The sequence below is a fragment of the Mustela nivalis genome (genome assembly GCF_964662115.1).
Source record: "Mustela nivalis genome assembly, chromosome: 2".
Taxonomy (NCBI): domain Eukaryota; kingdom Metazoa; phylum Chordata; class Mammalia; order Carnivora; family Mustelidae; genus Mustela; species Mustela nivalis.
The window spans coordinates 178,618,201-178,645,848 of record NC_139021.1 but is presented as its reverse complement, the minus strand read 5'-3'; the positions used below and the strand labels follow the sequence as shown (position 1 = coordinate 178,645,848).

General features: G+C 42.2%; 3 protein-coding genes across 9 annotated transcripts in view; 1 reads left to right on the top strand and 2 right to left on the bottom strand.

Annotated features, from left to right (window-relative positions):
- The window catches only part of ACADSB (acyl-CoA dehydrogenase short/branched chain), a 40,801-nt gene extending 40,624 nt beyond the window's left edge, over positions 1–177 (bottom strand). For both annotated transcript variants that reach the window (XM_082722725.1, XM_082722724.1), the window contains exon 1: positions 45–177. In XM_082722725.1, the coding sequence (XP_082578851.1) occupies positions 45–86 (42 nt within the window). In that variant the 5' untranslated portion in view covers positions 87–177. The remainder of the gene's footprint in view (positions 1–44) is intronic.
- On the top strand, positions 85–17,100 carry IKZF5 (IKAROS family zinc finger 5; the record flags this gene model as incomplete). 6 transcript variants are annotated; one of them, XM_082722698.1, is made up of 5 exons in its annotated part: positions 329–460; positions 1,910–2,058; positions 9,461–9,660; positions 11,677–11,859; positions 13,060–17,100. In XM_082722698.1, 3 exons carry the CDS (start codon positions 9,528–9,530, stop codon positions 14,001–14,003), a joined length of 1,260 nt encoding a protein of 419 aa, XP_082578824.1. In that variant the 3' UTR covers positions 14,004–17,100. The 6 variants fall into 6 exon arrangements, with proteins under 6 accessions (XP_082578823.1, XP_082578827.1, XP_082578824.1 ...); XM_082722700.1 differs by having other exon boundaries at positions 332–460; positions 9,475–9,660; XM_082722699.1 differs by lacking the exon at positions 329–460 and adding an exon at positions 473–723.
- On the bottom strand, positions 16,618–27,190 carry PSTK (phosphoseryl-tRNA kinase; the record flags this gene model as incomplete). Its single annotated transcript, XM_082722728.1, has 6 exons — positions 16,618–17,847; positions 20,613–20,706; positions 21,197–21,272; positions 24,062–24,260; positions 24,511–24,802; positions 26,975–27,190. The coding sequence occupies 6 exons, from the start codon at positions 27,188–27,190 to the stop codon at positions 17,648–17,650; spliced, it is 1,077 nt and encodes a 358-aa protein (XP_082578854.1). The 3' UTR covers positions 16,618–17,647.
- Between the last annotated feature and the right edge of the window lie 458 nt (positions 27,191–27,648).

Below are 27,648 nucleotides of genomic sequence, written 5' to 3'. Positions count from 1 at the left end.
AGGTCGTCCCCGACTCCTGGGACGCCCGGCGCCAGCGCACTCACCAGCGCGCTGCCACGCAGTAGCCGAGCAGCCGCTCGCTCCATGGGTGCTGCAGACCAAGTCGCTGTGCCAAGCTCAATAAGTCCCTGCTCAGTGCCTCGGGGCCCGGCGGCAGCGCTTTGGGGCGGAGCCAGGGCCTCGTCTCCGCCCCCGCCCCCAGCACACCTATCTGGCCCCGCCCCCTCGCGCCTACGGAACTCCAAGAGAGACATACAGGTCCCCTCTTCGCCTTTGCCCTGCGCACTGTTCACGCGAGACTTGGACAGGGCAGTGGGGCGGGAAGAGAATCGGAGACACAACAAACATGGCGGCGGCAGCGGCTGCGACGGTGACGAAGACAGCGGCGGCGGCGGCGGCGGCGGCGACGGCAGCGGCGTTAAACAAGGCAGTGGGAGTTACTCGGTGCTGTGGTCAGGTGGTAAGTAGCAGGCTTCCGGCTCGGACGGCGGCGACACAGCTGAGCAGGACGGTTAAGGAGAAGCGGCTGCAGGCGAGAGCCGGGTTCGCGGCGGGCCGGCTGACCCCACCCAGGAGTCAGTCTCAGCCGAGGGTTGGGCGTGGTCGGTCGGTGGGCAGGGTCACGACCCGGGACGTTCCTGGCCCGAGTGCGGAATGTGTGGTCCTTCGGTTCCGGGAGCCCCGAGGGAGCCCCTCCTGTGGGCAGGGGCTGGAGACTCCTGGGTAGGGACCTGCTTTTCGCTCTGACAGGTGGTCGTGTGGGGGTCGCCCCGAGGTTTGCGTCTTCACCGGGTCCCACCTCCTGGGACTCAGCGGAGGCGCGGGTCTCCTGGGTGCTCCGAGTTCTGATGAGGATGCTGCCCAGACGCCAGTCCCGGGCTGCTCCTTGGGAGGACTTTTAAAACCTCTGTCTGTTACCTAGTGGTCCAGCTTGGGTTAGTTTCTACTGTTTGTGCCCTCTAATTCTGCGGAGATGTGAGGTTTGGGGAGGGCTTTGCAGCAAAGACCTGTTCGGGTTCATACAGGTTTAAGTCTGTCAGTAAACTGTAGTGCAGGTAGCCAAGCCGTGCACCTATGAAGTGCTCTTCTAACTGAATTTGAATCGAAGTTAAACCGGTTCCAGCTACCACTACCAACCACGTGGCCCATTTAGTGTCCCCTTAATGTGCTGTTCAGAACCCTAATGAAGAGAGACAAGCGGGAGAAGAAATAAAGGCACTTTAAATTGTGAGACCTAAGGAAATTCAGGTTAGAAGAAACAAAACTTATTTAGAACAAAATTTTAAACGTCTGGATTAATGGTATTAAAATTCCATTTAATTTTAATTGATGAGGTGCCTTCACAGATAAAGTTTATTATTGGGAAATCGTAACAGGGAATTGAGATGTTTGGTATTTTTTTGCCCCTCGGGGTTCAAACTGTTTCCCAGAAAACCCTGTGTTTGAGGCTGTGATAGAGAGCATAATAAGGATGAGAATCAAATGTTCCCTTGCTGGGGGTGCCTGGAGGTTTTCTTTTTAAGCCTTTCCCATGAATGTTTTCCTGCAAGGCTAGTGCATTGCCTAGCAGTACTAAGTTCAGCAGTACTAAGCCTGACCCAGTACTAAGCACTGAGCACAAATGAAATTAATAACTTAAATTTAAGAAGGACATTAAGAGTTTGCCAAATATGAAATCGTTAGAAATCCACGGAGGCGGTGGGGAGTCATAATAGTGCATGTTTTTCTTTGGTGATTCTTTGGAGCTTTTGTTGACAGGAACCTGTTGCTTTGTTCTTTGATTATCTGTTAGATTAGTTTTCTTTTCTAGTAATGGTAAAATTGGCAGAAGTTATTTTCTTATTAAACCTGTAGATGCTAATTAACTTTCTCATAAAGGTTTTGATCTGTGGTGTGCTTTTCTTTGCAGACCTCTGTATGGCTTTTCAATTTTAGTTGAAATTCTCTCCATGGCCTTTTGGAGTCCCTTGGTGTGTCTCCAGAGTAAATTTCGATTACTCTACATTTCATCAATGTTGGAGTGGCAAGAAAAAGGAGGAACTGATTTGGGGTGAAAAGGTTAGAGTGTGTAGCTCCTGTTTTGGATATCTCCTGACTATATGTTTTACTTTTATGTTATGTTTTTTGATTTCTCAAAGCTTCATAATGTTCCTTTTTGCATTCAAGGAATTTTTTTTTTTTTTGGACAGTTCTATAATCAGAGGAAATGTGTTCTCATTGTCTTTGAAGGTCTGTGTTAACTCTCTATACTAATCAGTCCTCATTTGTCAGGCTTCTTCATTGATGTGTATTCTATGGCAGAGTAAATCTTTCAGTGGCTATAATTATTGGGCTATTAAAATAAGCATATCTATTGAACTGTAGTCACTTTATTTATGAAGGCCTACCTAACCGCCAAATTAAGCTATTGTATCAATAAGTTAATTGCTAAGTATTCTACCTTATGGTTAGTAACCCCCAAATGGTAGGCGAATAAAATAGATCTTTCTATTCCCTAATCATGTTCTCAAAATTCACCCATAGCTTTTAAAAAAGATAGACTTTGGGAAGAAGGTAGGTTAGAGAGATTCATCTGGTTCTTATGTCACTGCTCTTTTGTAGTTTTGGCTGCCTTCCAATTCACATCATGATGCCTGTTTTGTTCTTGGTTGAGAGGGTGTGTGTGTATGTGTGTCAATAACTTCCTATTTATAATGTGAGACTGAAGAACTAATATCAGAAGACTTCATGCAAATAAATCCTTTATCAGAAACCAAGGAAAGTCAGAGAATAGTTTTAAGTGAGTGGTTTAAAGGTGAAGAGGTTTTCATGTTCTTCTGGGATACCAAAGCTTCTTTTCTTCTTTTTTTTTTTTCGAAGCTTATTTTCTTAAATATTTCTTTCCTTCACTAGTGTGTGTAGCACCTGGTTGTTTTGTAAGAACCTTATTTTTGAGCCTTGAATGGATAATTTGGGAGAAACTGTTGGCATGAAAATAGTTCAGGTACATTCTACCCAGTTTATGCACACATGTACCTATACCTCCTGGAATCCCATACTAGACCCAGCTCAGAGTAATCACAGGGAGGACTCAAACAGTTCGCCATATCATAAGGAATGATAATCATACGGTATGGGAATAATTCTTCTCTGGTTGATGTAATTAGATAATCAGTTAGTGGAAAAAGTAGATCAGGCTAGGAATACACCACCCAAATCTGTAATAAATATTGGAGAACTCAAATATGTTCCTTTTTCTGAAGACATGATCTTACATATTAAAATTTGTGTAAGTTTCTTTTGGCTCCAAGATGTTGGATTCATGGCTCATGGAAAAGATACCTTCAGTAAAAACAGTTTGCTGATGTCCTAAAGTAGATTTTTATGGTATATTTGCAAAGGTTTTTAAATTTATCCATGTCTTGGGGCCATTTTTGGATTTCAGTTTTGTGGAGTTCTTAGATTAAACTTTCAGTCAGAGACTGATGATTATTTTATTAAAGACAGGAAGATGTCTTGGCTATAAAGCCTTTATTTTCTTTTGATACTGGGAAGTCTTCTGTAGTTTCACAGTTACTGCTATTTTCCTGTTTACTGTCGCTTAGAAATAGTGACTTGAGATGAACAAAGCAGGATTTTGAACCAAAGGCTCCATGCACTTTAGGCAAAGGCCTGTCCTTCGCCGTGGGAGGAGGGGGGGTTTGAGAGAGAGAGATGTGACAAAGGTCAAGTGAGCGCAAAAAGTGCTTAGGAACGAGTGACACTTAATTTTTAAGTCATTGCAGAATGTCTGAGGTTGAAAACCATATCAGTATATTTAAAAACTCTTTAAGAAGAGATTTTTTTTTTCATTTTTACAATGTAATCTTCCCTTTTTCATTGGCATTCTTTGTTTTTTTTTTTTTTTTTTTTAAGTCCATCATGCCTTATGATTGAAAATCAGCACACAATTTATGGCAGAGAATGCAGTGAAATTTATAATGTGACAATGTGATAATAGCCAAGATTGTCAAAATATGCCAGCCATCCTCTGTAATTAGGCTCATTTGTGTTCTTAAAACTTGAGATGCATGTATAAAAATACCATGTTCTGCTTGCTTACTGGCAATCTCGTGCATTTTTTCTGCACGATCACATGTTCTCCTGTAGCAGTATTAGGCTTTCTAATCAGGAATTGGTAGGATTTATCTTGCTTATTGAAGCCTATCAAAGTGGAAACATCCCAAATATCAGCATTTCTTTCTTAATTATAACTTTTATAGTTAGGACACAGACAATCTATAGGGCCTTACTGGTCCTCATACTTTTTATTTCTTTTTTCCTTTTATTGTGGGGGCCTCTTCCTCTAGTACTATATTGAGTAGCTGTAGAAATAGTAATCATATGGTCTTATCCTTGATTCTAAAGGGAAGGCAACTAAATTTTCTCCATTAATTGGTGTAGGTTTTTGGAAGATATCCTTTATCAGCTTGAGGAAGTTTCAATGTTCCAAATTTGAATAAATGATTACTGTAATTTTCTTGCCCCTAGTGTTGTCTTTGGCACTCAGATGTCAATCTGATTGTTTTTCTTATGTGGGTAAACTGTCTTTTTTTCTCTAGGAAGTTTTATATTCTCTTTGTCTTCTTTGAGGTTTTAAAATTTCAAATGTGTCTAAGTGTTGTTTTAGTATCATATACTATTTTGCACTCTATGATCCTTTTCCATCTGAAAGGAATCTTTAATTTTGGAAATTTCTTGATTGCTATTTTTTAAAAAAAATATTTCTCTTTGTTTATATTTCTATGTTTCTGAAACTCATTTTAGAACTCTATCTGCTATATATCTTACCTTTTTCTCTTTTTTTAAAGAATTCTCATTTACTGGGGCACCTGGGTGGCTCAGTGGGTTAAGCCTCTGCCTTCAGCTCAGGTTGTGATCTCAGGGTCCTGGGACCGAGCCCCATATTGGACTTTCTGCTCAGCGGGGAGTCAGTTTCCCCCCCTCTCTCTTTGCCTGCCTCTTTGCCTACTTGTGATCTCTCTCTCTCTCTCAATAAATAAATAAAATCTTAAAAAGAAAAAAGAATTCTCATTTACTTTATTTTACTTTTTAAAAGAGATTTTATTTATTTATTCATCAGGGAGAGAGAGAGAGAGAGAGAACAAGCAGGGGGAGCGCCAGGCAGAGGGAGAAGGATGCTCCTTGTGAGCAAGGAGCCCCATGTGGGACTCAGTCCCAGAACCCTGGGTTCATGACCTGAGCTAAAGGCAGCCGCTTAACCCACTGAGCAACCCAGGCACCCCTATTTCTTACCTTTTAGTGTGTATATTTTACATTGTTTTCCACTTGTGTGTGTTTTGTTGTCCTTTCCTTTTCCTTTTATTGAGATACAGTGTTACCACAGATTATTGTAGATATCATTCTTCATAATCTGACTGGCTCACTTTTTCCCCTCCACCAGAGGGCAATTTTTTTTTTTTTTAAGATTTTATTTATTTATTCGACAGAGAGAGAGAGAGACAGCGAGAGGGGGAATACAAGCAGGGGGAGTGTGGGAGAGAGAAGGAGTGGGAGAGCGAGAACCAGGCTGGATCCTAGGTCCCTGGGATCATTACCTGAGTGGAATCAGAGGCTTAACAACTGAGCCAACCAGGTGCCACCAGAGGGCAAATTTTAAAGGACAAATGAATAGAATCAACAGTAGTCACAGAACAAATAGTAATACACTGATTAGAAAGCAGAGAGAACCAATTCAGATAAGCCAGGTAAGATGAGAAAAAGCAACTGAAACAAATTTGTTCAGAAACCAACAGTAATCCTTAAAATTAAGAAAGTTGAGCCAGACCAAAGCAAGTGATTTAAATAGCCTAAAAGAGTAAAGTAAGTATGAGTTTGGGCGATTGCAATTTGGACTCTGTGGATTACTGAGACAAAGGTAAACTATGTTCGTTTCATTCTAACCAAAGAATGGATTTAAAGGAGAGCTGAGCATGCTCAGTCGATGAGGTGATTGATAGAAAAAGGGAAAAATACTGAATCTGGGACAAGGAATGTTTTGACCTGAGGTATAACCATTTTTTGCTGCAAAAATAGCAGAGAACATGTCATATGCTACAGGTGTTGGGGGATACTTTACATATAGATACTTGTAAAACTTACAGCAGCACTGCCAGTGATAATATTATTCTGGTTTACAAAATAAGAAACTATAGCTGAGAGAAGTTTCTGTTCAGAGTCTTCAAGCTAGTAAGTTTGGGCTAATACTGTAATACTCTGTTCATCCAACTGAAAACTGAAAAGTGGTAGTGGTAATAATAATGCCTTTTAAATCCCCCTCGACATCTGCTCAGAAGGGTGGAAAAGAACTTTTCACAAATGTTGCATTAAGAACAATGATAATGTTGTCACCTGCACATTCTTATTTGGATACGTATGTTCAAAATAAAGAACAAGTTAACTGTGAAGAGAGAGGAAGACAAGAAATACAGAAATTAAATAAATCAGTCCGGGGCCAGTAAACAAGCGAAACCAAAAACAGCCCTGTATCCTTCATTAGTTCCTGAAATAAGTCGCTGCACTGTTGGGTAGTACGCCTCTCTCTATGAGGAACAGCACTCACCATATCACAGTCAAGGGTTAGTCTGTATCTAGTAGAGTGCTAGTTAAGTTAGTTAAAAACAGAAGTTTGGGTCTTAAAACATCAGTCAAGCTACGGTCAGTTGGGAAATGTGCCGTCACTGAAGCCCTCTCATTTCTCAACTCCACAGTTCTTTCTTTGGAAAACAGGCTGAAAAGTACTCTGAGTGGTCCAGACATTCTCAAAGAAGAAAAGCTTAACTGGTGGACTTAAATGACTGAGATATTAAGATTTTTATGATTAGGACTGGGTGGTATTGGTGTGAAGACAGACAAAAATAGACCAGTGAAACAGAATAGAGCATCCAGAAATAGGGTCACATAATACAATCACCTGATTTACAAGGGTAGTAACAGAGTCTAGAGAAAGGCTGGTCTATGAAATGCATGTTGCTAGACAGTTGTCTCTCTCTTTGGAAAAAAGTATATTTCAACTCTTACCTCACAGTATACATACACAAAGCTCAATTCCAGATAAAGTATGAAAAGTAAAAAAAAAAAAAAAATAGTAAAGCTTTTAGGAGAAATTGCAGAACATCTTCAGGGAAGATGTTGGCAAGGATACAACCCTAAATGTAAGGGAAAGAAATGGGTAAATTGGACTATGTTAACAACTTCCAGAGTGAGAGAAGCCGCTGAAAATATACGTATCCAATAAAGAGCTCATATCCAGACTATTATAAAGAACTCTTACATAGTAACTAGAAAAAGACGGAAAACCTAATAAAAAAATGAGCAAAAGATATTTTGAACAGATATTTCATTGGGTACGAAAATAGCAGGTATCTCTGTGCCTAATTTACATAAAAAGTGTACAGTTTCATTAGTTATCAAGGACTAGAAATGAAAACCAATGTGATACCACCACGAGCTCACTGGAATGGCTGAAATGAAAAAGGCAAAAAATACCTGCATGTTGAGGAGGATATGGAAGAACAGAGTTCCTCTTCAGTGCTTGCGGGAGTGTAAACTGGCATAAGCACTTTGAAGAGCCATTTTGCATTGCCCAAAGCTGAATATATGCAAGCCCTGTGACATAGCAGTTTCAGAAGTCAGGGTCGCAGAGTCCTTGCCAGGCTCTGGGACACCAGTACTGGAAGGGTCCACCCTGGGACACTGGTGGCCTTCTGGTTCCCCATGTGGGTGAGACTTCATGGGTATGTTCACTTTGTGATGACTCGTTGAGCTTTATGTGCTCTTCTCTGTGTATGCTGTGCTTTGAGAAAAAGTTAAGCATATATGTTGAGAAGTAACTATTCTTAGCTTAAATTCCATTTTACTGGCTTTTAAAGATAAGGATTTTTTAAGGTAGAAATTACTTATTTAATAGTTGGAGTTTAGGGGAAAAAATGAGCAGAAGACATACTTAAGAAGATCTTACACATTTGCATAAAATTTTTTTTTAAATTTTTTTTTAAGATTTTATTTATCGGTGGGGGGGGGAGAGCGAGAGAGAGAGCGAGCACAGGCAGACAGAATGGCAGGCAGAGGCAGAGGGAGAAGCAGGCTCCCTGCCGAGCAAGGAGCCCGACACGGGACTCGATCCCATGATGCTGGGATCACGACCTGAGCTGAAGGCAGCTGCCCAACCAACTGAGCCACCCAGGCGTCCCTGCATAAAAATTTTTATTGGGGGTAAAGACCTTTGTCTCCTAGGTGTTAGATTTTCTTATCTTGTTCTTACTAGGAAACTTTTTGGTTATTTGATTTCTGAATTTGGGCCATAAACTTAGGTGAAGTCCAGTTTAGTTTGTGGTCACAAAATCTCCTCAGAGATTTCCCTCTACATGAGGATCAGGTATTTCTGTGGTTTTTTTTGTTTTGTTTTGTTTTGTTTTGTTTTTTGCAATAATCATAGGGGTGCATATAAAGTTTAGAATTTGTGTTTTTTTTTTAATTTTCTTTTTTAAATTTTTATTATATTCAGTTAGCCAGCATATAGCATAGCATGTTTTTGATGTAGTGTTCAGTGATTTATTTTTTGTTTTCTTTCTTAATTTTTCCCCTCATTCTCAGAGTGACTAAGATGATGCATGGTGGTAGAGATGGTGGTTCGGATTTCCAAGGCAGAGGTCAGGAAACTGTGACCTATAGCCTTATCCTGGCTCAAGGCCTGCTTCTATAAAGCTTTATTTTGGAACATAGCCATACTCAATTTGCTCACACGTGATTTGTGGCTGCATTTAGCTATAATGACAGAGTTGAATAGTTGCAACTGAGACCTCATAATGGGCAAAACCTAATATACTACTGTCTGACCTTTTTTACAGAAAAGGGTTGCCAGCCCCTGTTTTAATGCACCTATTTCTAGAGCATTCATGTGAACCCTATGATTTGATAGTCTTTGCTGTCTGAAATGATAGTCACTAGCCATATGTAGCTATATCCATTTAAATTAAAGAAAATAAAAAACTCACATCATTTGTATCAGCCACATTTGAAGTGCTTATTGCTGTGTGTGGCAAGCAGAACTCTATTGGACAACAGAGATATGTAACATGTCTATCTAGAAAATTCTCTGGCCTTGATCGAGCTACCTTTTATTTATTTATTTTTTTTGTCTTCTTCATTGATAATCCCAGCTGCTGTGCCTCTTTCTTTCCTGTGAACTTTTCTCTTTTTTTCAGTCTTTGTAACTTTTTTCCATCCACTTAAGACTGAATTTGGTCCCAGTTTATTTAAATATTAAATTCAGCAAATTTTCACAATTTTCTCTATGTGTTCTCTAGTTCACCAAGAAAATAAGATATTTAATGGCGGGTACTGTTTTCTGTGTTGTTTTGTATACCTTGCACATATTAATTTTTGTCACTGTTGTTTTGATACATACTGGATCTCCCTAAATAGTGTGAAATTATTTCAGTTTTTTTCCCCTAGGCATAACAAATTGTAAACTTCGAAAGAAAAAAGAAGAAAAGGATAAAGCAAAGATGGGTGAAAAGAAACCAGAGCCTTTGGACTTCGTGAAAGATTTCCAGGAATATCTGACTCAGCAGACTCATCATGTGAACATGATTTCTGGCTCAGTTAGTGGGGACAAAGAAGCAGAGGCTCTTCAGGGAGGTAGACTCATCTTAATACTATTAAATAATTCATTTTTCATAAATATATTAATACTTGTATGTAGTTATCCATGTGGTGAAGACCACTATTCACTAATGTGTGTCATTCCAGTTTTACTTAGACATAGGGCAATTTGTTTTCCCTTTAAAACGTGTCAGATTTTTGTTGAGGGAGAATGAAACTTCCCCCAGGCCTAACACGGTCTAGAGAGGCATTACAGTCTTGTCGGAAGGTTGGAATTCTAAATACCTGCCCCATCTTCTAAGTTCTGTGAGCTAACAGTAGACACAAGGAACCCAAAGGGGGTGCAGCATTAGCTTCCCTACACAAAGGATTTGGCCAGTGGGAAATCTGTATTTGATCAGAAACACAATAGGGGTTTCTTTTTCTTCTCTCTTTAAATGAAGAAAGGGCTTACCAAGTTTACTTCTCTAGACAGAGAACCCGCACAGAGAAGGCGGCGACGCACTTGAGCCTGCTCCAGATAGACTTTAGTCTGGCTTGCTTACCACACGGTCTGGAATCTGTTCCTGAACGTAGCTCAGGGGTCAACAACTACAGCCCGTGGGCCCCATCTGGACTGCGAATTGTTTCTGTATGACCTGAGGACTAAGAGTGATTTCTACATTTTAAAATGGTTGGGAAAAAAAAAATCAAAAGAATACTATAATATATGCAAATTGTATGAAGTTCAGACTTCAGCATCCCTAAAGTTTTATTGAAACAGAACCACACTTGTTTGTTTGCATATTCTCTAGAGCTGTTTTTGTGCTAGAACAGCAGAGCTGAGTAGATCTCGTAGAGAACAGATGCCCCCACAAAGCGTAAGGTATTTAGTATCTTATCCCCAAGGGAAGAGTTTGTGCCCCCTGACGTAGATAGTCTGTGGCCTTGTTGTCCAGGGACTAGCAGCAGAGACTAGGCATTACCTGGGAGCTCGTTAGAAGTATAAATTGTCAGACCCCACTGCAGATCGGCTGAATCAGAATCTGTTTTAGTAAGCTCCCCACATGATTAATACACACATTGAATTTCGAGAGGCACTGGGTTGGGAGAGAAATCGAAGATGGGGACACTGAGCCTTGTTCCTCCAGTACAGTGGCCCCCTTGGATATTGGATTTGCACCAACCAGCAAAATCACTGCTCTTCTCTTAGTGAGGGGCGGGGGCAGGCAGTAGAAGAGGGGGCTTGACTTGTTCATACCGGTACTGCTGTTTCCTGTGGATGGAGTAGAATAGTTTCTCCCAAGAAGTTGTAGGAATAAAAATGTCCGTCCCGACACACTAGTGTACAGGTTCCTGGGCCGGGATTCAACAGACCAGGGTTGTAGTCCCCACTGCTTACTGGATTTCCTGATACGAGCACTTTGCCCCTTCAGTTTCTTTATAGATACAAAAAAGTAGTTGGGTTAAGTTAAAAGTAAAGGACTAGATGAATATCTTGTAGCTTTCAAATTCTTACACTTCTAACATTCAAGGCTATCAGATACAGTATCTTCCTTTATGTGCCTCGTTAAAATTTTAAGATCCTAAATGCATTCCAGTATCTAGAACATGTATAAACCAAATGAAACAGGGCAAAACTCAAGATTAATTGCTTTAGACAACGGTAAACTGAGTTAGGATTTGGGGAAATTATCATGACTGCCAATTCTAATCCTTGTAGAACGGGCTAGAGTCTTAAACATGTATAGCTTTGCCATTAGTGTTTACTCCCCTGGGTTCTCCAGACCTGTCACATAAGGATAATACCCTATTCTCTTCTTCAAAAGCATGCTGAAGACTGATAAAATTTATGTGTAAGTAATTTGAGTTCCCCTATAAAAGGTTCTGAACAGAATATACTACTACTTTTTATGAAATTGACCTCTGTTTGGAAAGTCTGTATTTTCTGAGTTTGGCTTTTGTGCTAAATAAACTATCAATTTATGAAAGATTTTCTACCACTCAAGACTAAAATTCTAAATTGAGTTGATTCTGTGATGCATAATTTCTTTTGCTACACTTTGTTTATAGCTGGAACAGATGGTGATCAAAATGGACTTGATCACCCATCTGTTGAAGTTTCCCTGGATGAAAACTCAGGAATGTTGGTAGACGGGTTTGAAAGGACCTTTGATGGAAAGCTCAAGTGTCGGTACTGCAACTATGCCAGCAAAGGAACAGCCCGGCTTATCGAACATATTAGAATCCATACAGGTAATGGCAAAATGTCTGGAGAAAGCATTTCTTTGGGAGCAGGAGAGGGGCCAAGGGAGGCAAGTTGGTATGGCATATAAGTAGTTCTGATAGTTTAAAATTGAAGATTGATTTAGGGTATGAATAAATGAGGAAGTTACTCCATTTTTTCCAAACAATGGCATAACAACATAGAAACGGGAAGTAAGGCCCCATCTAGAGCTTCCCCTTCCTTAGAAGTCTTTCTTCTCCATTCACATTATCTCTCAGCATCTGTCTGCTTCTTAGGCTGGGCAGGTTATGGCTGAAGATAGTGTGAAGTGATAAAATGTTTTTACTTTTATGCTTACTAAGTATGTTTCAGTTGCTGACCAGGGACAAGGCTTTGACACAGTTGCAGACTGCAGACTACACTGCTAATCTATACAGTTGCAGACTGCACTGCTAATCCTCAGGGCTCCTTTGCCCTCCCTCCTTCTGAGAAGCCCTCCTTACTGCCCTCCCCTGGCGCAAGACCTGGGCCCATGTCTCACCCTTGTGCCACATGGGGTCTCAGGCTGCGTCTGGGGACAGGGCTCATGTCAGGGCCATGTTTGTGCCCACAGAGCCTAACAGAGCATAGTAAGGAGTCAGTACTTACTTGTTCCATTAATGACCAAATCTCTTATTCCAGATATTTATTTTATATATCTGCACCATTTTCAGCTAACAGCACTGACCCACAGTTGTCCCTTTTGGCAACTGAAGAGGAGGGGAGGAAGATAGAGGTGAAGCACTGCCATTTTGAAGGGACACTTAGCATAATTCATACTTGGACTGGGAAGCTTATTTCCATTTTGAGCTTTCTGTTTAATAGAAGGACTTTTTAGAAAATGTTTTTTGTATTTTTTCCGGAGGAAGGGGTATTGGTGTGTGGATATGTATGAAGAAGTGTTCATGTATAGATGTGTCCATAAACATGTAACTGACATGTACTTTGATAAAGTCATTATTACGGAGGGAATATTACTGTCAGTTTTGCTCTCCTTTCCCCAGATGCCAGTTGAAACCATAACAATTTTTACACTGTATTGACTAATAGAACATATCTATAGTTCTCAAGTTGTTGCTGATAAGTTAAGCTTTAAGTTGACAGATTTCTTCTAACCAATGGGCAGCACACGAAGCTTTCCATAAATGAGCTACTCTTGCAGTTTCTCCCCCATTTTTCTTTTTAAACAGGTGAGAAACCTCATAGATGTCACTTATGTCCGTTCGCATCTGCTTACGAGCGTCATCTGGAAGCCCATATGCGTTCCCATACAGGAGAAAAACCATACAAATGTGAACTATGTTCCTTCCGCTGCAGTGATCGAAGTAACCTGTCCCATCACCGAAGGCGCAAGCATAAAATGGTACCAATTAAAGGTACTAGGTCTTCCTTAAGCAGCAAGAAAATGTGGGGAGTTTTACAGAAGAAAACAAGCAATCTGGGCTATAGCAGAAGAGCATTAATCAACTTAAGTCCACCTTCCATGGTGGTTCAGAAGCCAGACTACCTTAACGATTTTACTCATGAAATCCCAAATATCCAGACTGACTCCTATGAAAGTATGGCAAAAACAACATCAGCTGGTGGCCTACCAAGGGACCCCCAAGAACTCATGGTTGACAACCCTTTAAATCAGCTCTCAACTCTGGCAGGACAGTTGTCTAGTTTGCCACCAGAAAACCAAAACCCTGCGTCTCCTGACGTAGTTCCCTGCCCCGATGAGAAGCCTTTCCTGATGCAGCAGCCCTCTGCCCAAGCAGTGGTTGCTGCCGTGTCAGCAAGTATCCCACAGAGCTCCTCTCCCACAAGCCCTGAACCTCGGCCGTCACATAGTCAGAGGAACTACAGTCCAGTGGCGGGTCCGAGCAGTGAACCAAGTGCCCACACGAGTACCCCCAGCATAGGAAACAGCCAGCCGAGCACTCCAGCTCCGACCCTGCCGGTCCAGGACCCGCAGCTTCTGCACCACTGCCAGCACTGTGATATGTACTTTGCCGACAATATCCTTTACACTATTCATATGGGATGTCATGGGTATGAAAATCCTTTTCAGTGTAACATATGTGGTTGCAAATGTAAAAACAAGTATGATTTTGCCTGTCATTTTGCAAGGGGACAGCATAACCAACACTGATTGAAACTAATCACATTATGCTTTACTTGGTTTTACCATTTTGTGTTTTATAGTTTTGTTTGTTGGTTTTTTTTTTCGGCGGGGGGGTCATTCTAATAAGGTGTCTGCTAATTTAAAGTCTATATATTTATAGAAAAGTTTGACAGTGGAAACAAAATTTTTTTTTTCTATAAATACCTGGTCAGGCTCATTTATGTATTAGAGCAGTGAGACACGCCGGAGTCTGTTTTCTTCTCCTCACTTAGACGGTTGAGAACTGGAGTGCAGTCGTAACCCTAACAGGTATCATTTAAATTCCCCATGCTTGCGGTCTGTAAACACTTCTGAGCTTACTGATACTTGGTATTCAACATACACATCAAAGCTAGATATTATTTCCGCCATATTTCAACATGGTAGAATTACCGTCTCTTAACAAAGTCTGTTATGAACAGTTGATTGCAGTGTTTGGTAGAGGAATTGCCCTTAACCTCGTTCTCTGTCAACGTGCTGTTTTGTTCACATTGTGGAATGTTCGCAGTACATTCCTTTCACCTGATGATCACAGAGCTAGTCAGGGTAGCAGATCCTTTTTTTCTCCTTAAGGGGAAATGCAAAACAGGTCATTCTTTTTAAATTCAAGTTAGAAAAATATGAGGTAAAAGTTTTGAAAAGAAATGAAACCTAAATGGAATGGGTTTAATACTTAAAATACCTGTTTATGCAATTTCTAATTTAAATATGTGTCAAGTTTTCCATTGGATTCTTTTTATTCTGATTTATTGTAAAAACCACATGAGAATGCTAAAAACATCAGAGGATTATCTTTAAAGATGCCTTTTTGTTTTTTCCTTTTAATTTGAACCTTTAAATTCTTCACTCTGACGTCATTAGTGTTGGGTGAGTTTAATAAGTACACTGAGAATCTCTTATTCCTCCTATTCCTTTGATGACCAAAGAGGTACAGTGGGAGTCATCCATCTTATTCCTTGGAAATGCGGTCCTTCAAAAGAAAAAAAATCTCTGAAGTTTCCGTTTACTGCCTATAATTTCCAAGAAGAGGTGGGTGTAGAAACACATGGGCAAATAGGATGGCGAAGTAATACTTAAAAGATGAAAACGTGTCCAAAACAAATCCTGGTTTTCCCTTCAGAATTGGCCATTTAAAATATTTGCTGTGACTTGAGCTTGTAATGCTAATCTGCAGTTCTGCCCGTTTTTCATGGACAGTGACAAAACTATATGGAAACTGAGTTGTCACCTTAGTAGGAAAGGGTACAAAAGGGGAAAATAGATATAAAATGCATTTAAATGTGATATTTGTTTACAAAAATAAGACTTGCTAAATCTAGAATAATTTTGAATAGGAGGCTATTGTTTTTATATTGTGTAATAACTAGCTTACTCTGAAGAGAGCTTGGTCAAACAATAAAATATATTGTTACTAACTGTGGTTTCCGTGTACTTTGCAAAAGTTTCATTTTTAATTTGGTTCAAATCTTGAAAGTGTTGCTAATTGGCTTCTTAAAGAGAATATCCCAACTATGAAGCATTTATTAAGCAAACAGGACCTCCACTCTTCTATAGTAAAGAAAAAGGGAAGTGTTGATGGTAGGCGTCCACCAGAACCCCCACGGGCCAAGTTAATGGATCTTCTGCCCTCCCTTCCGAATGCTAGAAAGCCATTAAAATGAGTTCTCATGGTTTAATATCCAGTTGAAACTAACCTCAACAGCATTGTTCAAAGAGCAGTGAGGAGTCTGTCCAAATTCTCCTCTGCCTGAGGCTTCTAAATCTACAGTTGAGTTTCTCGTTGCTTAAATCACTCATTGCTTAGATCAGCTTGAATGCAACCATTTCCAAATGTGGAACTTGGCTCTAGTATTTATTTATTGCCAGAAAGAAACAGGTTGCTGTCATTTGGAAGATTTTGTAATTATTTTCTTCCTTCTCACTTTTATTTTTCACATAAAAGCAATACCCCAAGATAGAAAAATGAAGGCCTTCATTAAAAGAGAAAGAACCCTCTTGTTAAAACCAGTTTATTAAATTTATATTCTGGGCCAAATAGTGACAAACACTTCTTTTCTGGCAACTAAAGATAGATGTTTTGAAGGTACATTTTAATTTAAACAGAAAATATCTTTTTTTCATAATTATAAACTAGAATGTATAATTCTAATTTTCTTATGACTTAAAAAGAGCACAGTTGGTATTCCAAAGGTGTCAATGCTTGAGAGCTACCATAAATTCTAAATGCACTAAAGTTTTTGAATCAAATCTACCTTATAAACTTTTTTAGTATTGTATTTTTAAAAAGATTTAGGATTTTTATTTAAATTTTCTGTGAGTTAAAATTTTATACATGGAAAGATGATACTATCTTCCATTAAGTGTTGAATACATTTCTCCCATTTTATTTTTAATCAGATATTTTATAGAAATGAGCTGCTAGGAAAAGCTGAACGTGAACTATTTATAGTACTTTGCTGTTAACAGGCAATGTTCTGAAACTAAATGTATTTTTGTTCAGTGAACATAAGTTTAGATTTTTAAAGTTGGTAGATAATTTATCTCCACTAATATTTTTTTAAGAAACTGTGAAGAGATTAACAGGGAATAATTTCATTTCAGATTTTACTAATATAGTATGTAGCTACAACTTCTTGAAATTCAAGTAAAGGCTAGACTTTTGCTTTGAATATTTTCCAGTGCTATTTCATTTTAGAAATAAGTGTTTGCCATTCATCTGCAGAATCGTTTGACAAAGGGAATATTACTTTAAAAATGTTGAGATACCACCTCATTTTAAGTTCTACAAAAATATTTATCAAGTGGATGTATTATTTAAAAAAAAATCCCTGCTAAGGACTTTTTCCTTAAGTAGTCTTAGAGGGTATATGATTTCTAGACCTTGTTTTTGTTAATATGTACTTTGATGTAAAGAACATATTTTGTATGCAAAACATAAAACTTGACTTTGGTTGCAAAACACTATATTGTTTAGGGATTCCAGAGAGCGGTTCAATGCTGAAATAACTATCCAGTCTGTAGTAACTATTGTGAATGAAGCTTTGCTTTTGTAATACATGAATAAAAAAAAAAAATAACACTTTTCTATTGATCTCGATTTTTCTTCTTTGAAAACTAGGATCCAATTTTTTTAGTAATTTTCCAGTATGTAAACTGTTAATAAATTTAACAAAAAAAAAAAAAAAAAAGAAAGAAAGAAAAAGGTTTTATGGCTGCATTGGTTTGAATCTGTAGAATGCCTTACCCATGAGATCCGTCACATGAATTAAAGACAAAAACAGCTCCATGTACCCACCTCTTGTCTCCTTCCTAGTCTCTCTGCTTTCCTGAGGATCCATTCAGCAAGACCCCTGTCCCCACCAGCCCCACCCTGAGGTTTCTGGCACAGAACCGAGGAAGCCTGCCTGCTTCTGATGCCTAATTACCCATGTCACGTCTGACAAGTGACTGACTGAAGTTATTTCTGTTATGACAAATGGGTGTTTAGAATAGACTGTTGATTTTTTTTTTTTTTTTAAAGTAAGTCTTTGGCATTTCCCATCACTGGGCAAGAAAACATCCAGGAACACAAAATTGTTTTAGTTTGTAATATCTTAACCAAAATCAGACATTTGATTGGAAGTTCAGAAGTTTTAATGCGGCTTTGAAAAATATTTCTGGACAATGTTGTCTTTCTCATAGTGAAAAAAAGAAATAATATCTGATATGTGGATGGTTTGCTGAGAGCACAGGTATTTTTTGTTTCCTTGTCTTAGGTCCTCCAAAAACTCTGCTTTGAGCCTGTTGAGTTCCTCTGCTAGGAGCTTCAAGTTGAAAGGAAGCACTTGTTCATCTAAAATGAAAAGATACTCTTACAATTATTTGTGTAAACTAATCAGGTTGGGCTGTCTAATAACATCAGGAAATGAATTTGAATACTTCAGACAAACCAATCAGAGTATGCAGTTAATAATCACAGTCCAGTAGGTGTCCTATAGAAACAAAGGTCACATTCATGTGACAGCAAACAGATCTTTTCAGTACCTGGCCACAAAACGCAAGAGCAGAAAAGATAAACCTGAAAAGGATTTTCCTTATTGTTGACAAGATAGTGATTTAGAGTCTTCGTGAACTAAGAGGCAGAAAGGCCAAAAAGCAGACTAGGCAATGACATTTCGGTTTGAAGCTGATAAATTCTCTCTAGCAGGGCCCTGCGATCTATAACCTCCTACGATGATGAAGATGTTCTGTCCTACCCCACCCAGCAGCCACCAGCCACGTGGGTAATGTCACTAAAATAAGACTGTAATGTTATTAAACAGCTTTGCTGAAATAAAACTGGCAAACCATACACTTCACTCATTTAAACCACGATCTGGCTACCTGCAGGCACGTGCGACTGTCCCCACCGTCCATTCGAGAACAGCTCATCCTCTCAGAAACCTGCGTCCCTTTGTTCCCACCCGCCTACCCCAGCCTCGGCCCCTCCCTGAATCCCTAAGCAACCACTGATGTGCTCGTGAGGCTCCAGGTGTCCCGCTTCTGGGCGCCTCACAGGCCCGGACTCAAGCAGCGTGGCTTTGGGTGGTGGCTTCTTCCACTTTGCATCCTGTTTTCAGGGTTCATCCTGGCCACCAGGAATAATGCTGACAAACATTTGTGCACACATTTTGGTATGAACATATGTTGGCAATTTTCTTGAGCAGATACCTAGGAGTGGGCGGGCTGCCCCCACTCCCCCGGTAATGCCACTGAACTGTTTGAGGAGCTGCTCGGCTGTTTGCCAAAGCAGCTGCACCACTTCACATCCCCACCAGCAGGCCGGGTTTGCGCTTCTCCACATCCCGCCCGCGCCTGATTCCCGCGTGGCCTGATTCCTGATTCCTGATTCCGGGCCGGCCCAGCGCGTGTGCTCAGGAGTCCTCCCTGCGGACAACTGATAATTGTGTTTTCTTTATGGTTTGGCCATCTTTGTATCTACCCTGGGGAAATGTCTATCAGACCCTTTGCCCATTTTTAAAAATGGGATTGTCTGTATCGCTGAGTGGGTGGTACCGGTCCTTCACCTATTTTGGATACAAGTCTCTTCTGAGACAAAGGATCCGCAAATACCTTCTCCTGATACGTGGGTTGTCTTTTCATGTTCTCTGGATGGTAGGAGAACTGAATTTTTTATTTCATTTGGGTATGGATCCAGGAGCTAGAAGCACCTCCCTCACATAAAAAACCTGAAAAGGTGTCATTTTAATGGGTGAAAAATGAGTTGAGGGATTTGGGCATAATCCTATTCCCCCTTCTTCTCTTCATTTTATATAGAAAGCAATAACGGCAAACGGCCGAGAGAGAACTCCTACAACTATCTTTGTCTCTAATTATGCTGCTGTTTCTGCTCCAGGCCTCTGGTTTCCGAACTCCAGACTGTAAGCTACAAGTGAGATGCAGGTTGCAGGCAGCCGTTTTCTAAAATGAAGTCAAATAGAATGTTGTAGCGCTCACTCCACATGTGAGGGCTTTGTGAAATGAGTCACTATGCGCGCACATGTTCTTGTACCGGACCACACACCAGGATACAAGAGAAAATGCGCTTATGGATCGTGGTTAAAAAAAAAAGGGGGGGGTATGAAAAATACTGTATGGTTAGTGTACTGTTTGCTTTTCCAACTTTCTAAGCTTTTGTAAAGGTATTAATCATCAAAGCTGGTGATGCAGGGAGTCTAACAGAAAGCACACACTGGAGGCAGACTTGACTCTGAACCCGGGGCTGTCCAAGTGCCTTAGAGCTGTTCCGCCTTGGGCAAGTTACTTGACCCTCCCAGAACCTTCATGTCCTATCTGTAAAACTACACTCACCTCATAGGGACACTTAGCATATAAAAACTCAAGAAATGTTAAGCTAACATTAGTTTTTAAATTAAAATTTAAATATAGCAAGGAGTTCAATATTTAAATATTTAAAACTTGAAGGAGTTATGTTCTAGAACTAGCACATACTCCATTCAAATTCCGACTGAAGACACACTGAGCTTGCCCATCTGCCAGGTGGGCCCTGACCACCTCTCCCCATTCCTTCCTCCACCCAACTCAATGGCCCCGTTTTCTGCTCTAGAACATACCAGACAACTTCACCTCTGGGCTTCTGCATTTGTGGCCACTGCCTAGAGCGATCCGCCGGCAGATGACTGCGTGTCCGCTCCTTCCGTGGATTCGTAGCTCGGCTAAAATGTCGTCGCTGAGAAGCCTTCCAGAATACCCTTAAAGAGCAGCTCTCCCCTCACTCCGCATTGCCTTTCCCTACTCTATGTTTCTCCAGGGCACCAGCAGACACTCACATATTTGTCTGTCGTCTGTCTGCTCAGTATAACACACTGCTCCCTACTGATGCCCCAGCATCTAGAATAAAGCCTAGTGCCGAGCAGCCACTCAATAAAAATGTACTGGACGGATGAAGACCCTGTTCCAGGGGTCGGATATTTAGTTTTTACATAACCACATTGCATGCTGAAACTGGAACATGATGTGAAGGTGAGGAGTGAGAGCTAATAAGCCACCACTGTGTCAAGGGGACAGGAACAGCAGCAGCATCGGACCAACCAAAGCCCAGGCAACCACCCGGCATACCTTTGGCCTCTTTCATCGTCTGAGAGACAATCTTTCGGAGCGTCTGGTCGGCTTGATGCAGAACATTAGTTGAACAAATGATTCTGTCTGTTTCCTGTGGAACACAGACATTGTTATGGCAAGTTTTGTGAGAGGTGGCTAAAGTAGGACGCAGATTTGATGGGATGAAAAGATAAATGAAGGTGGCTTTTCGGTTCCAGTTCTCCTTCCCGAGAAGATGGGCCCGTCTAGACCGCGGGTGCTGGTGAATGCCTAGTCACAGGCTCTCCAGCAACAACAGCAACGCACCCCGTTTCCAGTGTTTGTCCGTGTCCCCAGTGCACGTATTCCTGTCCTTGCCCATTTCAAGTCACCAACACCAGCGTGATGGCAACAGGTTCCGACATTCCTGAGGGTTGGACAAATGGCTCTGGCCAGCTGATGCCCCACCACAGCCAGGAGCAGAAGCGGGAGCACGGCGGAGACGCCAAGGCAGTGGCCACACATTTTCTGTATTTTACCCACGGTTTACAATCAGCTCAAAAAGACCCTCCTTCTGAAAATGGTGCCTTTTCATTTATGCTAAATGTATCCGGAAGATTTACCTTTTGTTCCACATTGTCCTCAATATATTTTACTGGATTCTCCAAAGCAGTAAGCAATAAATCAGTCAACTTCAGGCTGCAAGAAAGAGAGGGGAGATAAAATAAATCTTTATATCAAATATCCTTTAAAAAAAAACACCAAAAAGTTGTGTTTATGAATTCACTAAAGTGAATTCTAGAGGAATAAAAGTGGTGTAACCCAAAGGCCCTAAGCCAAAGGGGGGAAAATGAAACAATTTGGAAGCTACCTTCTACTTTCAAAGTCTAAAAGTAGAAGCTTAAAACAAATTATAAGGCAAAAGAATCCTCTTATTTTAAAAAAATATTAATTTCTTAAGACTCATTTCAATAAGCTTTGAAAAAGACATTCTCTCTTTTCCCTCATTAAGTGCTAAATGTTAGCCCACTATAGCTCAACTTCATGTCCTAAAGGAGGATACTCAGTCTGTACTTCTGGCCTCTGCTTCTTTACCAATGTAGGTTAGAGAAGTTCCCCACTGGCCAAGGGGCCACGGAGGGCTGAGGGTGAATTCATTCATTCATTTAACGACGTTTTACTGAGTATCTTCTTATATGAAAAATACAGACACTGTACGAGACACTGTGTGCTAAGCAGGAAGTGCAGTGAAACCCCTACCCTCTCTAAGCCTGGTTAATGGCTGCATTGTCTGTCTCATTACTTCAGCAAAAAGTTATAATTTCAGACAGTGACGAGTGGATGAATGAAGACCATAAACAGAGTGATGGTGTTAAAGAGTGTGGCCTGTTCGTCCAACAAACACTGCTCACGTTAATTAGGATGGGCAGGAAAGGCAGTGACGCATAGTAAGTGGGAAGGGCTGAGAGGCGGCAAGTGCAAAGTCCCGGAGGCAAGAACAAGCTCCTCCGGTTCATGGAACAAAGGCCAGTTTGGTTGAAAAGCGGCAAAGGGGGAAAGTAGTAGGCTATGCGGTTGCAAAGTTAACTGGGGTGACCACACGTGCTTTATGGTAAGGAGTCTGGATTCTACTCTGAGTGCAGAGGGAACCACTGAAACAATTTAGGCCAGCGGGAGTTGAAGCTCAACTTCAAGATGATCTTTCTCATGCTGAAAAGAGCTGGAGTGAGTGAGACCGTGCTGGGTCCAAACCATGGGTCTGCCACTTACTACCTGGATGTGTCACCTGGCTTACCTGCCAGTCATCACATCTATGAAATAGGGATAATTCCATTTATCCTCAAGAGTTGTTTGTGGGGACTGAATGAGATTAAACATAGGAAGCATTCAGTACATGTCCAGTACAGAGTATCTATCTGCTCACCAGCTGGTACTGTGAGTAGTAACACTACCAGTGGCAGTGGTGGTGAAGTAGTATTTTATAGGTGCCTGGAAAATGAACGCTTGTCAGATCATCTTTCAACTTCTAATACAAGGCTACCAGGCTTCAAGCACCCCCTTCACTGGTGCTGTGACTATTTTGGACATGTGAGAACAGGTGGCCAGGCTCCAAAGACCCAAGACAAAACAGACTGTGGTAAGCATTGGCAAAAGCACGGGAGAAACACTCTTCCTTGCTTTTTGCAAGAACTGGCCCTCCCTTGTCTCAGAGCATTGAGAACATTAGGCCACTCTCATGGGATAGATACCTGGATGCCTCAACCAGCCATTCACTTCCAAAGAAAAAAATGTCAAGTATTCCAGAGTGAGCAGTAATCAGCTGGTTATGCACCTGCTCAAAGTTTCAGGATATTACAAGTTAAAATTAGAAACCTCAGCAGTAGCTTATTTCATAAACCTATAAACAACAGTCACTTAAGTCCATTTTTTTTTTTTAGCCTGTTCAAGTATGTATTAAGAAATGGGTGAAAACGATATCTTGGAACTAAACATTTTGAGGAGTGAATTTAAAAAATTAGCCTTTTAAAAATAACTGATCTGGGGCGCCTGGGTGGCTCAGTTGCTTAAGCCTCTGCCTTCCACTCAGGTCTTGATCTCAGGGTCCTGGGATCGAGCCCCACCTTGGGCCCCCTGCTCAGTGGGGAGTCTGCTTCTCTCTCTCCCTCTGCCTGCTGCTCCCCCGCCCCCCACACTCATGCTCTCTCTCAAATCTTAAAAAAAAAAAAAAAAAAAACCTGCTGATGCCCCATGGACAGCAGTTAGGCAGGGGCTGAGGAGACTTGGGGAATACGGCTCTGGAACTCTGCTGTCGGACACAACAGCCACTAGCCACAAGAGGCTATTTACATTTAAAGCAATTAAAATAAAATTTTAAACCTCAGAGGCACTGGCTGTGTTTCAAGAGCTCAACGGTCACAGGTGCCCTGCAGGCACTACTCTGGATGGTACAAATAGAGAACATTTCCATCAGCAGTGAAAATTCCATTAGAAATGTGCTGCTGTAGAACTCCCAAGACACAGACCATGGTCGGAAGCACCAGCACTTCAGCCCAGAAGCCTCACACACACGCAGCAGCGTAACAACAGGGAGGTTTAAGGCAAAATTCGGACTCTGCCCCTCTTACCCTTTTTCTTTCTAGAGGAAAATGACCAGGCAAACTCTTTAGGCTGCACTAATGCTGTAGCGAGAGTTTCAAAGATGTGCCCTACTCTGCATGCCCTGCTCTGATCTCTCGCAACAACACAGTCTTAACGAGAGCTCACGTTTGCACACAAACTCGGGTTCACATCTCAGCTGCCGCAAGCTTGAGGACTCTGGGCAAAGTAACTTTCTCACTCAGTTGCTTCCTCTCCATAAAGGGAAGACAACAATCTCTCTCCAGCACTTGTGGAAAGATTAACCAAGCAAGGGACCATAAGTCAAGCAAGGAGCACAGCTGGTCGGGCTCAGGGAGGCAGCCGGTGAAGGTCAGCTTTGTGTGGGGTACCTGGCCTCAGAAGAACACGGCGTACTCTCAATTGTGAGGCTGTTGTGTTCCCAAGCATTTTTCCCAGGGTTGGGCTTTTCTATCTTTCTTGCCATCAGGTGGATGGTCTCGGCAGGCAGAGCCTGGGGTCTCTGATCATTCCTCTGCAAACAGGTCTCGAGAGAACAGTCTAAAAAGAGCTGGCAGAAGCCTAATGAATCTGAAAATGTTAAACCACAAAATTACTGGTGCACTGTTTTGTTTTGTTTTTTCCCAAACTGTGACATAAACAAATTAGACAAATGATACTGGCAGCAGCAAGAAAAACCATTTGCAAAGCTGAACATATAGCTTCAAAATTAAGTAAAGCGATACTAACTTCCCCATCCAATTAAATTCTCACTAAGAATGATGATGATTTTGATATGCAAACAAGTGTCTGTGTATAAGAAAAAAAATGTTTGAATTACATTTCCGAGCCAGTTGGTAGACTTCGTATCTCATACTTTGATAATAAAAGTTGTCATCTAAAATCAAAAACAAAGGTCTAGAAACAGCAGTCTTCGTTAAGAGGTAGCAAGACTGGGTTTCCAGCACAGCAGAAGATAACAGATCTTGATCCTTCAAGCAGGTTATAAAATCCTCCCACATGGCTGTGGTCCTGTTGGGTGGGGCAGACATCTGACACGTGTTCGTGACAGCCATCAAGAAGTATTCCAGATACCTCAACAGTTCCTGTCGAAGCAATTTCCAGTGCGATGGCTGCAAAAGATGGAAGAATGACAACTTGTGCCGGGCTCTGGCCAGCAGGGTGGTCACGATTAACTGCCACCCACCGCACATGAACATTTCAGCTCACAGGGCTGCACCATTTGGAATTCTCTGAGCACAACCTGTTCTGTCATGCCTCTGTATCTCAGTATACATGGTTTCCTCTGCCCACCAACTCCTACTCCCTGATGTTAGTCCTCTGAAGTCTCCTCAGACTCAGTCACACAGGAGGCAGCTCAGAAGCTCCCTTGCCTACGTGGCATCCTGCTCTAGCAGAGGGTTTAGGAATTTGTTTTCACATCTCTATTTCTCTGCTAGATCAATTGTCCGCTGTTACCCTCCAGGAGAAATGAGGAGCCAAAATCAATATCCTGCTGAAATAAAAATAGTCTGGCTTAGAGAGCTATGCTGGTTTGCCGCTGAAATGAGGAAAGTTGTGGACGGAAAAGATCAGCTGAAAGGTGTGTGGGGCAAGATGAAAAGATTTCAGGCTAACAACAGAGTTGAAACAGGATGGGGAACGACAAGAGAAGGTACACGGAAGGGAAGAGAATAAATAACTCGAGAATCCAGGTAATCTTGTGCTGCTCAAGGACTGTGGATAGCAGGGACAGAGTTATAAGGTCTAGGCTGGAGAAAACATAGGAACACCAGAAAAGGATCCCTCTCCCGCCTGTCCATGCCCTGCCACATCACTGAGATTATATCATAGACAACAAATACATCGCCTAAACCTACTGAAAAGGAAACAAGATCTTCTAGAAGGTGAGATTTCCTACCCATGGTGACTAGATGAGTCCCATGGGCTTCGTCTGTAGGAAGGAGTGGAAAAAAATATAATAAAAAGGAGGAAAAAGCCCAGCAATACAACAATCCCTATCAACAGCTTTCAGCTTTCCCTCAAGTGGTGAAAATACTGCCGTCCAACTAAATCTAGTGCTGTCCAGGACTTGATACTGCATTTGCCTCACAATTAAACAAGAATAGGAAAGTATGGCGCACCTGGGTGGCTCAGTGGGTTAAAACCTCTGCCTTTGGCTCAGGTCACGATCTCAGGGTCCTGGGATCAAGCCCCACATCCGGCTCTCTGCTCATCAGGGAGCCTGATTCCCCCACCCCGCCTGCCTTTCTCTCTGCCTACTTGTGATCTCTGTCTGTCAAATAAATAAATAAAATCTTAAAAAAAAAAAAAGAATAGGAAAAGTATATATAATCTTGCTGGAGCAGTCCAAAATGTTTCCATTCAGCAAACGGACTATATTTGTACATATATATTTACAGAGTGGAATCACATCATAGTTGCACGTTATTTACGTGCATCCATCTACACTAGGGTATTAAACGACAAACATAATTTAATTTTTCAGAATATGTCAGAGGATCTGCTATAGAGTGACAGTGAGATGGGAGATATAAATCTACTCTCCCCCCCAGAGCTCTGTTTTTATATGTTTCTCCAAGAGGATGCACCTCACTGTGCTGAGTGTGATTTGAAGGCCTCAAGTGTGCAGCTGGAACGTGCAAGCTGGTCACTGAACAGAAGCCCATTACTTCATCTGTGGCCACCATCTTTTCCTATGCTGGCGGAGGCAGATTCACCCTGAGATGAATGAAGAGTGAGCTTCAGAGGCCAGACCGTTCATTTGTACAGCCACTTTCTACTATCACTGGAGGGACCCTAGGAACTTTGTTATTTATAATTCTGTATCCTTCTTCTTAAAAAAAATTTTTTTTCTGCAAACTGTATAAACTTACAATAGATCCACAAAGATTTGCCCGTGGCTGCATGTTAAACGGCGGTGTTGACATTTTTAAGAGATTCCGCCCCTTCCTAAGACCAGTTTTCCCCAAGGATCTTTCAAGAGCATCCCTGACCACGGGGGCGGGGCTCCCTCTTGCAGGCTGACGACACCTGCGCGGTCCTGAGCCTCCCTCTGTAGAAGGGACAGTACGAACAGGCCCCACAGAGCCACACAAATCTCTACAAGGAATTACTCTAAGATGGAGTCAGCAGCGTCTGCGCTAAACCAGCTCCACTTCTCCCGAATCCGGGTCTCTCCCGCTCTATCGGGGCGCCCCTCCCACACTAGGTGCGGTCCCACAGTCAGTGGGACCCCCCCTTCCGTCCCCGGCCGGGCTCTCGGCCCCGCCCCCCGTGCTGACCAATGGCCGCGCGCTCGCCTGCTCCGGGAATGCGTCCGGCATGACGTCATCATAGGTGATCACGCCGACGGCCCAGCCCCGCTCCTGGCGCAGCCGGTGGCTGAGGGCCCGCGCGAAGGTCGATTTTCCTGCTGCCGGCAGGCCGCAGAGAAGGCAGAGGCCCACCTCCCGCGGCCCCTCGCTGCGCGCACCGCTGGCGTCCTCGGCGGTCTTCATGCTGTCGCGGGAGACGGAAGGCGGCGGGGAGCTCCGTCTCCGGAACCGTCCGCCCAGCGCGCACGCGCAGTGGCTGTGCCGCCTGGGGCCGGGAGGGAAGGACGGGCGCGTCTTCCGATCCCCACACGGTGCACGGTCCGGCGGGCTCCGCGATCTCCTCGTGGCCACTGGAACCGCTGGTGCCGAGCTCCTTTTGGAGGGCGAGTCCTCTAGGCTGGGGACCACGGCGATGCGTTTCCTGACTCCTGGACGTTACCCGAAGGGTCAGAGAGTTGGACTTAAGTGGTCAGATTTATCCTCCCTGCTGGAAACTTGCGAGCCATCGAGAATTGCACCTCGGGTTCATTAAGGCGAGGTGCTTGGAAAATCCCGGAAGAGACTCTGAGCGTCTTCCCCCAGCGGTCTTTGAAAGGTCAAGTGCTGTTAGAATGGAAGGCGGAGTCGACAGTCCCTCGTCC